We start from the raw sequence: 14,719 nt of genomic DNA, 5'->3' as shown, positions 1-14,719 counted from the left end.
ATGTCTCTGCTTTTTAATATGCTGTCTAGGTTGGTCATAACTTTCCTTCCAAGGAGCAAGCATCTGTTAATTTCAAGGCTGCAGTCACCATCTGCAGTTATTTTTGAGCCCAGAAAAATAAAGTCTGCCGCTGTCTCCACTGTTTCCCCATCTACTTGCCATGAAGTGATGGGACTGGAAGCCATGATCTTCGTTTTCTGAATGTTGAGCTTTAAGCCAACTTTTTCACTCTCCTCTTTCACTTTCATCAAGAGGCTGTTTAGTTCTTCACTTTCTGCCATAAGGGTGGTGTCATCTGCATATCTGAGGTTATTGATATTTCTTCCGGCAGTCTTGATTCCAGCTTGTGCTTCCTCCAGCCCAGTGTTTCTCATGATGTACTCTGCATATTAGGTAAATAAGCAGGGTGACAATATACAGCCTTGACGTACTCCTTTTCCTGTTTGGAACCAGTCTGTTGTTCCATGTCCAGTTCTAACTGTTGCTTCCTGACCTGCATACAGGTTTCTCAAGAGGCAGGTCAGGTGGTCTGGTATTCCCATCTCTTTCAGAATTTTCCACAGTTTACTGTGATCCACACAGTCAAAGGCTTTGGCATAGTCAATAAAGCAGAAATAGATGTTTTTCTGGAACTCGCTTGCTTTTTCCATGATCCAGTGGATGTTGGCAATTTGATCTCTGGTTCCTCTGCCTTTTCTAAAACCAGCTTGAACATCTGGAAGTTCATGGTTCATTATTGCTGAAGCCTGGCTTGGATAATTTTGAGCATTACTTGACTAGCATGTGAGATGAGTGCAATTGTAAAATGAGAAAATTTAAGCCTCCTTTCAAAAATAGTAGAATATGAACAGGAAGTAAGGGTAGATAAATATTTGAGTCCTTATACTTTCTTCAGTTATATTCTTTTGGATAAAGGATCATATACATAGTATATGTGTACACGCTCAGTCACTTCAGTTGTGTCTAATTATCTGTGACCCTTTAGATTGTAGCCCACCAGGATCCTCCGTCCATGGGATTCTCCAGGCAAAAATACTCTAGTGGGTTGCCGTGCCCTCCACCAGGGGATCTTCCCAACCCAGGGATGGAACCCACGTCTCTTGCATCTCCTGCATTGCAGGCGGATTCTTTACTGCTTAGCCACCGGGGAAGCCCTATATGCATAGTCTTAATACAAATTCCATTACGTGGAAATTTCATTTAATAGTTCTCTGTTACCTTGGTTACTGGGTCTGGGAAAATAGCTTATTTTAATATATCCGTCGATGTTAAAAAAACAATATCTGAGAGGAGTCTTAACTTAGTAGCAGTTCTCCCACAAAAGTAGCTACCTAGATGTGAATTGACAGAGTATAGACATACTTCAAAAAACAGCTCAATTGGAATAGAAAATGGACAGTTTTGAAATTTGTAAAATTTTCTGTCATCTATAATAGAACTCAGAGTCTGATACTATGTGTTATCCTTGTTAAAGTGAGTATCCTGCACTGTCTTGAGTTTCTTTGCTTATTGCTTTCAGCTATAAACGTAACAAGTAATGGAATGAAAGATTGATGTTTTATAAAAAGTATTTTAAGTATCACTGTATACATAAGCCCAGCTCTTGTACTCTGTTTAAAGAGTCAGAAGGAGAGTCATCTTAAGTTTCCTATTTCCTTTTAGAGAACATGCTAGAACCATCATGAAGTTTACTGAAAGTTTCTAGGGAAGAGGAATGTTTGTTTATTTGTACTGTCATCTTCCAAGAGCTGGAGCCCACTCTGCTCTAAGACAGTTCTGCTTATTGGACCTTTTGGCTATAATACATCCCCAGCCCCTTTATTTTGGCCTTATTTTCTAAACATAATAGCATTTACCTTCCAAATTCCCAGGTATGTACTTTATGATTGTAGTTCTTCTAAATCATCGTTTTAACAGAGATTTTATATTTCTGTCCATTTAGCTAGTATTTTGGTATTCTTTTTCTGTGTTATATATTTTGGACTTTGTTAACTAGATTTCTGACAGTTAATGTCTTTATTTATATATATATATATTAATATGTACTCCTCAAATTTGTGTTGCTGTGTTGGGAAAGTTGTCATATTGTTTAATGTTTTATTTTCTTGAAGCATAACTTTGAAACTCCCCAAAGGAAAAATTATTTGTGTTATCTATAAATTTTCCAGACTGTACACCTTCTAGTATATCATATTTTAACTCTAGCAACTGAGCCCTTCTAATAGGGCTAACTTAGATTTTTCACTGCATTTTGGAAAACAGGGCATGTGAGAGTTTTCTTTGTACCCATTACTCATTTGTTTGATGAGAAATTGATTATTATTATAGTTGCAGAAAATTATGGTAATAACAACTCATTTCAAATATCTCTTGCATACATAAACCAGTCCTTCTAAAGCTATTTGTAGTGAGGTAACAGTTTTAAAATTTTTCAGTTCATTGACGATTGGTATTTTTATGCAATACAATAAAAATGAATTATGAGAAAAGTGAAACTTAGGGAAATATAGGCCCTACTTTTAACTGCAAGACTCATGGTTGTAAAATTGTTCTTTCAAATTGCAATAAAAGATTCTGAACACTTATTTTCTATTTCTGTATTTATCTTACTGCAGAGCAATGGTCCGACTGGTGATACTTTTTAGTAATATATGGATGTTACCTTTTAGTAACATATTTGTGGCCTGCTTTTTGAAGTGCTTAATGTTATTTCAGAAGTATCTTAGTCAATATGAATAGCAGGTAGCCTTTAAAAAATATTTTCATGTGTTTCCTTTTCAGAACCGAGAGCTCCAGATCATGAGAAAGCTAGATCACTGTAACATAGTCCGATTGCGTTATTTCTTCTACTCAAGTGGTGAAAAGGTAGGTCTTTAGGATGTGTTTACCGAATATTGTGATTGACTTGATAGTCTTCTAGGAAAAGTTTGTATCCTGTCCTCCCATCAAAACAGCTTTGCTTATTGAATGGAAGAATTCCAAAACACATGTCCTAGTTTTTCTAACTTCACAATATGATTATTGAATATCTTTACAGGAAAATGTTCATGAAATGATGTCGTTGTTTAGTCACTAGGTCATGTCTGACTCTTTTGTGACCCCATGGAGTGTAGCCCGTCAGCTCCTCTGTCCATGGGATTTCCCAGGCAAGAATACTGGAGTGGGTTGTTATTTCCTTCTCCAGGGGATCTTCCAGACCCAGGCATCGAGCCCATGTCTCCTGCATTGGCAGATGGATTCTTTACCACTGAGCCACAAGGGAAATCCCTAATGAAATGATAGAGGGGAATAATTTTTAAGAATTTTCTTCTTTAGCTCTAAAGTTCTATATTTCAAAAACTTTCGTCTTTCTTACGTGCTCCCAGAGCCCGTGATAGTTTACGTGTTTGTTGGAGGGAGGAAAATGATGTCAGTTTGTTGAAGTTGGAAGTATTGCAGGGGAATAGGAAGCAGGAAGACTTTGGACCGGAATGAGACTTAAACATTAGGAGCAAGTTTAACCTGTTCTAGGGATAGATTGCATTAAAAAGTTGGAAAAGATGTAATATTACAGAACTTCTTGTAAGTGATCACTATTTATTATCACATTTAATTTAGTAAAAGCAAAGGATAAGGAAAGAAGATCTGCTTTGAACTCCCCTTAGCCTCCTACCCTTGGATTTTCTCTTTAAAAGATACAGTGACTAATACCTTATACTCACTGGAGTTGGAATCATAGAAAATCGTTTTCCTCAGTTTTGCCATGGTCTTTTTCTTTCTGTCTGTTCACTGTTCCTCCTTCCCAGATTCAGTCTTTTCTTTACATTCTTCCTTCACTGGTTTGGGTGAAGAGGGAAGACAAGTAATAAGCACTTAAACTCTTTGGCTAAATTAACATCACTTTGAATAAGTTCATTTAATATTTTAGACCCTTCCGTGTATGTGTTTCTTCATGTGTGTTTGAGTCACTCAGTCATGTGAGACGCTATGGACCGTAGCCTATCGGGTTCCTTTGTCCATGGAATTCTCCAGGCAAGAATACTGGAGTGGGTAGCTATTCCCTTCTCCAGAGGATCTTCCAGGAATCCAGCCCAGGTCTCCTGCATTGCAGGCAGATTCTCTACTCTCTGAGCTACCAGGGAAGCCCACATACCATGCATATACTTCCCAAATTCCTTCGATTCATAATACCTCTTGATTTCTAGCCCAGTTCTTTTTTACTTCACGTATTTCCTAGTGTACCATTTAGTTATTTTCCATTGAATTTTATTTAGATTATTTCCTTAGAAATCTTTTTTTTTCCATGACAGAGCCTATAATATGGGAAAGTACCTGTGTATTAAGCCAGGATTGTGATGTACATACCTACAGATATATAATTGTTACATGTGTATGTATGTATGTGTGTGTGTGTGTCATAGCTAAGGTTTTAACAACCATAATTAGCAAATTGGCCCTTTAGTGACTCTCATTTCTTAGGTGTTTTCTCAATTTTTTCCCCCAAGTTTAAATGATCCATTTGCTTGTTTTAGGGATTATAAGCCCTCGTAAGTATTTGAGCTCTTTTATTTCCTAAGCCCTTTACTTGGTTCATGCTACCTTTTTTTTTTTTAACCTACAAACTGCCTGTTACATCTTTGATCTTACCTGTTTTGACATGTCATTTCTTTTTCCTGCCCCTTTCCAAATAAAATTATGGAGCATCTGTTATGTTCACAGCACCATTATAATGGAATTTTGCATCCCTATGGGTTTTGTTATTAGATGCTAGACATTATTATACCCCACAGAGGAGAATAAATAAAGGTCAGGATTATTTGTTCCATGAACCACTGAATTGCGTGGGGATTCATTTGCACAGGCCTCCCTACAAAACCCCTTGAACATCTTTTGATTGCTTAATTGATGTAGCTTTCCCTGAATAATCAACAAGGTCCTGTTGTATAGCTCGGGAAACTACATTCAATATCCTACTAATAAACCATAATTGAAAAGAAAAAATTATATATATATATATATATATATAGCTTTCCCTATATGCCAGGCACTGTTTTAGTGTTTTACAAATACTAACTCATCTACTTCTCACAAAGATAAAGAGCAGAAAGGGAAGAACAAATCTTTCAAACAAACCTTTTATGGTAACACCCAAAGGCTTACCTGTCTGGCAACCCCTCAAATTTATTTTCCCTTTATAACTCTGGTGTCTGTTGGTCCGTTTCTCTCTCTGTTGGTTACTCTGTGGATTTCAACCTCTTTCTCTGGGTTTGTGTACCCATCGTTCGTTGGATTTCTACTCATCCTACTCTCTTTGAATATTTGATCATTTCTAAATTTTTGTGTGGATTTCCATCCGTCCTGAGCCGTTTTCTTTTTCTCTCTTTCTTGGAGTCTCTTCTCTCTGAGCCTTTACTACTTTGGGGGAAATTTTTAAAGAAGGAAAAATTTTCACTCACTATCCTGGCGTTTTACTTCAGTACTACATATATTATTCTGTATGTTCACGTTCTACATAGTTGTATGAATAATTAATTATAACCTTATTAAGAATTCAGAATTTCAAAAGCTTTCCCTTGTTGCCTCATAATATTTTTAGTTATTGGTTATGTAATATTCCACTGAGTTTTTGTATTACATAATATTCTTAACTGTTCCCCTATTATTATTTTTGAGAATATAGTTAAGCTACCCAAAGACTGTATCATAATTTTTGTCCATAAGCACTTTCTAGTTCTGGGTAAAGTTCAAGTAGGGTGGTTATTTTGTTTGACAGATATTTCCACTGACCATAGTTTGACTGAATGGTTATAGAAATAGCCATCTTGGTGACCTTGTCTCTTTGTGCCACCCTGCCATTTTAAAAGCTGTCTTTGGGAGTTAAACAGAATATACTTTTAGCCTATGGTAGTGGAAGAGAGTAGCCAATATAACTAGAAGGAGGAATTAAGTCAGGACAGGGACTAGAGATGTGACCAGATTAGTCTCTGGCAGATAGTCTTCTGGTTGGAATTATTAGTATTCAGTAATTGGAGCATCATGTAGTCAGTTATTATACTCCAAGTTACCCAATAGATTTTATTGACTCTGATTTAGTTCAGAATAAATAGTACTTTGTCCTTGATCATAGAGAAACATTTTTTCAATGTTTTGAAACTCTGGGTTTATAATACTTTAGTGAATTCCAAGTATCTTATAGAATAGTGTTTCTTAGTGTCAGTATTCAGCAGTAGAAACCTTTCCCTCCTAAATGAAATTTATGAAGAACCTCTGTTCTACCGGTAGAAAAGATAAAAAGCAAAGTTGTTCCTGATTGAAACTGGAGTATGAGGCAACTGACTTTGCCTTCTCTGAGTTGCAGCTCATGTTTGTAGAAGCCTGGGACTCTGCAGAAGTATGGAAACCGTTTTTTGTTTTTACAAGAGACTTAGATTTTATTTAAATCAAGTAATAGTTTTCTTTAAGAAATATTTCTCTAACCTTACATATAAAATTGTTTTACCTGTGGTTCATCATAGTTTGATTATGGAGTAATAAAAGCTATCTTCCTTAAATAAGACTCCCCCTCTTTTTGTATGAGAGACGGTTTATAAATAGCGAGGACGTCCAGTTGATATTATTCCTCATACCAACTTTGCTATCGATAGTAACTGTGCAGAGGGCTGTGTTCCGAAAGGGAGGTTTGTACAACTTCTTCTGGGATCAGGGAGAAGAATGGTATGCTTGATTTTGCCTGTTTGTCACTAGCCCTGGCGAGAAAACGGTTGAGGTGAATCCATTATGAAAAGTAAAGAGCTCTGGCTTTGTATCCAGAAATACTTGGGTTTGCATCCTGTTTCCGTCACTTCATAGCAGTATGACAGGTAGTATTACCTTTGAAAGCCCTTTTCAACCCTTGTCATCTGTATAGTAGGGATTTTGCAAGGAAAAAAATGTAATATAAGTGCTTATCGTAGCACATGGTATATAATTAACACATTAGCTTACAAATTACTAAGTAATAGCAAATATATATTGCACTTGCTGTGTGTCCAGACATTGCTCTAAGCCCTTTTACACATACTTTATACCTCACTTCACCCTTACTGTAACCCAGTAAAGAATGGGTTACTTTTCCTGTTTTATAGAAGAAGAAATTAAGGCAGTCAGAGTTAAGTAAGCTGTATGACCTAAGACTCATACAGCTACGGAGTGGCAAAATTAGGAGTCAACTCCACAGTCTGTCTCCAGATTTTGTGTATTATTGCTATACAGTTTAGCACTAGAAGCAGTGTATCTTAGTAATGATCGTTGGGCAAGGGGAGATTATTTAGTGTCTACTTTGGGGAACCTTTAGAAGCAAATAGCCTTTTGCTCGGAGAAGGCAATGGCAACCCACTCCAGTGTTCTTGCCTGGAGAATCCCAGGGATGGCGGAGCCTGGTGGGCTGCTGTCTATGGGGTCGCACAGAGTCAGACACGACTGAAGTGACTTAGCAGCTTAGCAGCAGCCTTTTGCTGTATGATAATAATAGTGTATATGTGCTCATTCAGTTGTGTCTGACTCTTTGTGATTCCATGGACTGTAGCCCACCAGGCTTCTTTGTCCATGGGATTTCCCAGGCAAGAATACTGGAGTGGGCTGCCATTTCCTTCTCCAAGGGATCATCTTGACCCCAGAATCAAACATGCATCTCCTGCATTGCAGGCGGATTCTTTACCAATGTGTGACTGGGAAAGCCCAATAATAATAATAGTAATAGTAAATAAATAGTAATAATAGCCCAGACTTACATGGTGCTTACTATATGATAGGAATTAACCTAAACACTTGGCAGTTTTTTTCTTTTCTGTATTTTTGGAAGAGTTTTTGAGAGGGTTGTTCTTAATTCTTCTTTAAATGTTTGTTAGAATTTATCATTGAAACCATTCGGCACTGGCCTTTACTTTTGGGGAAGTTTTTGACCACTGATTGACTCTTTTGTTAAATAAGTTTGTTGAGATTTTGTATTTCATCTTGAGTCACTTTATCGATTGGTGTGTTTCTAGTAATTTATCAGTTTCATCTACATTATCGAATTTGTTGGTATACAGTTTATTCACCATATTCTGTTATAGTCCTTATATCTGTAAGGTCGATAGTAATATCCTTACTTTCATTTCTGATTTAGTTTTTTGTGTCTTCTCTCTTTTTTCTTTGTCAGTCTAACTGAAAGTTTGTCAGTTTTGTTGATCTTTTCAAAGAACCAACTTTTGGTTTCCTCAAACCTGTTGTTTTTTCTGTTCTCTTACTTTAGGTGTGCGCTCAGCCGTGTCCAACTCTTTGCAGCACAGTGGACTGTCGTCCTCCAGGCTCCCTCTGTCTGTGGGGTTCTCCAGGCAAGAATCCTGGAGTGGGTTACCATTTCCACACCTCTAGGGGATCTTCCCAACCTAGGGATCAAACCTGTGTCTCTAGCATTGGCAGGCAGATTCTTTTACCACTGAGCTACCTATTTCTGGTTTAATCTTTATTATTTTCTTTCTTCTGGTAGCTTTAGGTTTAGTTTCTCTTCTTTTTCTGTTCTTTAGTGTATAAAGTTAGGTTATTGATTTAAGATCTTCTCTCTGTATATTCCCGAGTACTGCTTTGCTGCCTCCATTGAGTTTTTGTTTTTGTTTTCATTTATCTCTTAAGTGTTTTCTGATTTTTCTTGTTTAAAGATGTGTTCGCTTTATTTCCTCTTTGGCCATTTGGTTGTTAACAGTGTGCTAAAAGTTTGCTGTAACAGTTTGCTGTAACACTGTGCTAAAATTTCCACACGTTTTGAATTTTTTAATTTCTGGTTTTAATTTCATTGTGGTTAGAGAAGATGCTTTGTATAATTTTAGTCTTTTAAAACTTACTGAGATTTGTCTCATGGCCTAATATATGACCTATTCTGGATAATATCCCATGTGCACTTGAGAAGAATAAGTATTCTTCTGTTTTGGGATAGAGTACTCTCTCTGGATTTTTGCATCTTTATTCATGTTCTTTAGCCATCTTTCTTTCTTTTCCCAGTTCATGATGACTTTGTCTGGTTTTGGTATCAGAGTAATACTGGCCTCATAGAATAAGTTAGAAAGTGTTTTCCTCTTCTATTTTTTTGAAAAATTTCCTGAAGAATTGGTATTGTTTCTTTGAAAGTTTGGCAGATTTCTCCAGTGAAGCCATTTACAACAGATGACTTATTGTGGTAAATTTAAAATTACTAATTCACTTACTCTGCTTGTAATAAGTATACTTAGATTTTTCATTTCTTCTTTTGTCCATTTTGGTGATTTTTTCATTTCATCTAAATTGTCTTATATATTGACATAAAGTTAATACTTTTCCCTTAGAATTATTTTTGTTTCTGTAAGGTCAGTTGTGATGTCTCTGCTTTCATTCCTGGTTTGATAATTTGAGTCTTCTCTCTTTTTTTTTCTTGGTCAGTCAGCTAAAGGCCTATCAATTTTGTTGATTTTTTTTCCCCAATGAACCAACTTTTGGTTTCATTAATTTTTTAATTGCTTTTCTGTTCTCCAGTGTATTTATTGCTGTTCTAGTCTTCATTATTTCCTTCCTATGGTTTTATTTTGCCCTTTTTTCCCCCTAATTTTTCAAGTAGAAGTTAAGGTTATTGATTAGAGATCAGTTTGATTAGAGATTGATTAGAGATCATTCCTCTTTTAAATGTCATATATTGGTCAAAGGCTATGACTTGAAACATAGTTATATTTTTATCCTTTACCATTGGATGTGTGATTGGCTTGAATGCTGTTGTCATAGTTCAGGAAGTTCATTATTTGTTTGCCACATGTTGAACTAGGGACTGATAGATCGGAATTTCCCCTCTCATTGCTCCTGAGAGGCTATAGCCTTGGACACTCAGTCTTTTTCTCTGCCAGGATGAATGTGATTTTACTTCCTGGGAGTTGCTGTTGCCTCAGAGTGGCTTATTGTTTACTCAAGTGTATGGTCAGAGGTTGTAAGCCACTTGTGGCAATAGTACTTCTGCTGTATGTTGATGTATCTGGGCAACTCAGGGAGTGCTTCAGGTTTGTCCCACATCCTGCTCAGCTAGCAGCTGTGCACGTCCTTATCAACTTACAGAGATGACTGTAATTCCAAGTAGGCTCTTCTTGACTATATTTTCCCTTGGTTCTTTCTATTAAACTTAATGATGCCTTGCCTTGTTTGTGCCATGAGCCTACCAGCCTCCTCTTAATTGCTGTCTACAAAGATCTCCTTTTATACAGTTCATGAGGTTCTCACGGCAAATATGCTGGGATAGTTTGCCATTCCTTCCTCTAGTGGATCACATTTGTCAGAACTCTCTGTTACAACCTGTCCATATTGGATGGCCCTGCATGGCATGTCTCATAGCTTCATTGAGTTATGCAAGCCCCTTTGCCACGACAAGGCAGTGATCCATGAAGGGGAAAGATTGAGGGCAGAAAGAGAAGAGGGCATCAGAGAATGAGATGGCTGGATGGCATCCCCATGGATGGATGCAATGGACATGAACTTGGGCAAATTTCAGGAGATGATGAGGGACAAGGAGGCCTGGTGTGCTGCAGTCCATGGGGTCACAAAGAGTCAGACAATGACTGGGCAACTGAACAACAGCAAAGATCTCCGTTGGTTTCAGGCAACAGTTATAGGCTAGAGTTCTTTCTTCTGTATTACAAATAGTTAATGTCTTGCAATAGAGCACATAGCCTGCCTTTCTCCCTGGATAGAACCCCTGCGCTCATACCCTAGAACTGGATGAGGATTCACTTTTCCCAGAGTTACACTCCCACTGTATGAGAAGGCACCGAAAGAGGGGCAGTAGCGATTGCACCCCCTAGTCTTCACAAGTTGGCCCTCCCAGCATGGTAGCTGTTCCTGTGAGCAAATTGAGGATGAGACTGTCAAGGGCTTCAGCCTGCTATGCCTGGAGTAGGGCTTCTCTGACTTACTTGTGGGGGCTGAGTGGGGGAAGGGAGAGACAGTTCTCTTGGCTAGGATAAATCTTTTGCAACTTGGGGTGCAGCTTGTCCCTCCTGGGGTGAAACCGTAGTCCTTGACTAGGAGCTGAGAGGAGAGAGTGCTGTCTGGAGTAGAGTGCTGGATTGTTGTTGTTCAATCGCTCAGTCATGTTCAACTCTTTCGCAGAGAGAGTCCTGAATAGAGCTTCCCATACATGGAGATAGGATGACAGGGTAAAGGTGCAGGTCTTTGCTAAAATGCCATAGATTCCTGCAGTTGTTATCAAGATTTGTTTCTTACTTGCTGTGTGCCCTTAGAACAATTTCCAGACATTTCACAGTTGCTGGCTAAGCATTTTATCATTTTGCTTTGCTGAGGAGAAGATCTACACTCCTTGTACTGCTGTTCCAGAAGTCTTGCTCCCCCTCTTATTGTTTTCCTCACTTTGTGGACTACTTAGTGAAATTGTTATTCTAGGTAGAAACGTTTAATAAAATAGAGGCCTCCAACTGTAGTGGGTGCATACTGTATTGTAGAGGGATAAATTTAAAAAGTAATGACTGAGCATATGCTAATCATCTTATGTCTTTTTACCTCATTAATTTTAAGTTTAAGCAAACACAAAAAATTAGCACCATTTTACTAATACTTTATTAAACATATACAAAAATAAATATTTTAAAATATTAGATAAATACACTTTATGTATAATTTAATCAAATTCAAATTCCTAGAGATATTCATTTGGTTAACTGGAATTACATAATGTCTTAAATCTTAAATATGCAATTTTTCTTAATATTTTATGATTTATAAACTGCTTTTGGAATACATTTTTCTCATTTAAAAATCATGTAGTACTGCTGCTAAGTCACTCTAGTCGTGTCCGACTCTGTGCGACCCCGTAGACGGCAGCCCACCAGGATCCCCCGTCCCTGGGATTCTCCAAGCAAGAATACTGGAGTGGGTTGCCATTTCCTTCTCCATCATGTAGTACTACTAGATAGCTAATATTCTATTTTGTTAGTTTTATCATTGGAAAAATGGAAGTCTTGTGTGATTAAAGAATTTGCCTGGTGTTGTATAGTTAGTAATCATAGGAACCATTTTCAAACGTAGATTCTTCAGCTGTAAAGTGTGTTTTCTTTCCAACCACCTATTCTTTTCAAATTGTAAAACTTACTTCAATTTGCCTGCATTGTATAGTGTTTTAGGTACAAAGTGTAAAATCTTGAATTTGAAGGAGGACAGGAGGGAAATATACTGCAAAATGATACATGGAATGACACTTACTTGTATTAGGAGTAGAAACAGTATGGAGGAAAGTAATAAATTATACAGAGGGATCAGCAAATGAATTACATAGGAGAGGTGATGGTTATTCAGGGTTTGAAGCCCAAATAAGAGCTATTTTGATATATAGTGCAGAATAGGTATGTGTCAAGTTTAGAAGTACAGGATTTTTGGAAAGTTTGTTGGAGTTAAACAGCATAGTCTATGTAGAGGAGATACAGGTATTTCAATATTTCAGATATATAAAGTAGGGAGTTATGGGGCCAGTAGTGGGATGTGAAGCTGAGAAAGTAAAAGTAGTTTCATAATTGTTTGTCAACTTCCCTATAAGAAAAGGATTTTTTGGTGTGTTGCCGTTTTAAATTAAATGAAATCCTGTTACAGAAATGACATACATGCAGAAATGTTATACAGAGTTGTGGCTAAGTATATATGTAGTCAAGTTTACAAAATTAATGCCTCTGGCTTTTTTCATTCTCACCTTTTTACTGTGTGAAAATGATTGATAACAAGAATTTTATTCACTGAAATAGAGAGGTTGCCTAAATAAGACCAGTTTTGTATCTTTCTTTAAGTTTCATGGTGATTTATCTTACAGTATAATAGAAATAGATAATCCGATGAAACTTTTAGTGAAGAAATGCTGACATTTTTGTTGGAGTGTGACCTAAAGAATAAATATATAGGTAATGTAAAACTCCCTGAAGTGGATGAATTATCTAGACCTCCTCTTGAGTTATAAATGTTATTTACAGCAGTAAGATGCCGACTATCATCTGCTTGAAAATGTGAATCTATAAGTTCCTTTTTATTATTAATTATCACCTTGTTTTTATGTTATCATAATATTTTAGTGAAACTAAAATATTTCTACATTCATACTATAAAAAAAAAAAATTGAAATAACAGAGGGGTAGAAGACAAAAATAAGATGTTAACCCTAATCCTTAAAATCCCCAAATCTCTTTCCACATAGGCAAATTTCCTATGTGCATATATGAGCACATATGTCATATGTAGGAGAAGGACATGGCAACCCACTCCAGTATTCTTGCCTGGAGAATCCCAGGGCTGGAGGAGCGTGCTGGGTTGCCGTCTGTGGGATCGCACAGAGCTGGACACGACTAAAGCGACTTAGCAGCAGCAGCAGCATAGCATATGTTACCATAATAGCATAATAATATGGCCTTTTATGTCTGTGTGCCTAGACCCTGCACCCAATTTCCTTTATTGTTAACATGTAATATCAGTATGGTACATTTATTACAATTAATGAACCATTACTGATAGATAATTACTAACTAATGTCCAAAGTTTATTCAGGTTTCCTTAGTTTTTACCTAATGTCTTTTTTCTCTTCCATAACCCCATTGAAGCTATCTTAGTGCATTTAGTTACTATGTGCCCTAGGTTCCGCTTGGCCATGACAGTTTCTCAGACTTCCTTTGTTTCTGATGACATTGGCGGTTTTGAGTAGTGGTAGGTAGATATTTTGTAGACTGCCTCACTATTGGAATTTTTCTCATAAGAAACTAGAGCTATAGGTTATTTGGAAAAAGACCACAGAGTGCCATTTTCAGCATATCACATCAAGGGTATGTGCTGTCAACACGATTTGCTATTAATCTTCATCACCTGGCTGACCTTGTATTTTTCAGTTTTCTCTACTGTAAAGTTACTCTCTCCCCTCTTCCATGCTGTATCCTTTGAAAGGAAGTCGCTATCCACAGCCCACACCTAAGAAGAGGGCAGTTATTTTCCTTAAGGGTAAAGTCGCTGTGTAAATTATTTGGATTTCTTTTGGGTGATGATTGTTTCTTTATTAAGCTGTTGTTTATATCAGTGTGGACTCATGCATATTTACTTTATACTTTGAGTTATAATGTAATAGGGACAGAGGAGCCTGGTGGGTTGCTGTCTATGGGGTCACACAGAGTCCGACACGACTGACGTGACTTAGCAGCAGTAGCAGCAGCGTAATGTAATAGTACTTTTTTGTAGTATTAGAAAAATTTAAAAAAAATTGTAGAAAGATGCTCAGTCTCATTCATAATTTTAAACATTCTATTTTTATTATTATTATTAATCAAATGCTCCTGCTTTGGTCGTTGGCAGCTCTTTGTGGCTAACCGTCTGTTTTCCTTTGTCATAACTCAATTACTGTGGGCTTCAGTTTTGCTTTGGTTTTGGATTTTGAACATGTCTTTACTTTCTGGCATGTAGATTATTTTAAATTTCTTTTCACAAATCTTTAGTCATCTTTGTGTGTGTGCATGTACATACACAGAGGCACAGGCACAGAATTGTTTTCATAGACTTCATTCCTAGACATGGCATTGCTGAGTCAAATTGGATGTGTCTGTTCATCTTCACTTTGGGGTGAATATTTTAGCCCACTGACTTCCCCAAAGATTGCAAGAATTGGGGCTTTCACCAGAAGTGTATAATGGTGCATTTTGGACAGACAGCTTTCCAATACTTAGTTTTCTCAGGT

The 14,719-nt window shown here is 37.1% G+C and overlaps 1 protein-coding gene across 6 annotated transcripts in view; it reads left to right on the top strand.

The window, feature by feature from the left end:
- Window positions 1-14,719, top strand: part of GSK3B (glycogen synthase kinase 3 beta) — a 215,096-nt gene that overhangs the window by 114,731 nt on the left and 85,646 nt on the right. For all 6 annotated transcript variants that reach the window (XM_069554995.1, XM_069554962.1, XM_069554953.1 and 3 more), the window contains exon 3: window positions 2,782-2,865. In XM_069554995.1, coding sequence (XP_069411096.1) covers window positions 2,782-2,865 — 84 coding nt within the window. The remainder of the gene's footprint in view (window positions 1-2,781; window positions 2,866-14,719) is intronic.

Source organism: Ovis canadensis, chromosome 1 (assembly GCF_042477335.2).
Source record: "Ovis canadensis isolate MfBH-ARS-UI-01 breed Bighorn chromosome 1, ARS-UI_OviCan_v2, whole genome shotgun sequence".
In the NCBI taxonomy this organism is placed as follows: Eukaryota; Metazoa; Chordata; class Mammalia; order Artiodactyla; family Bovidae; genus Ovis; species Ovis canadensis.
This window is presented reverse-complemented; position numbering and strand designations above follow the sequence as displayed.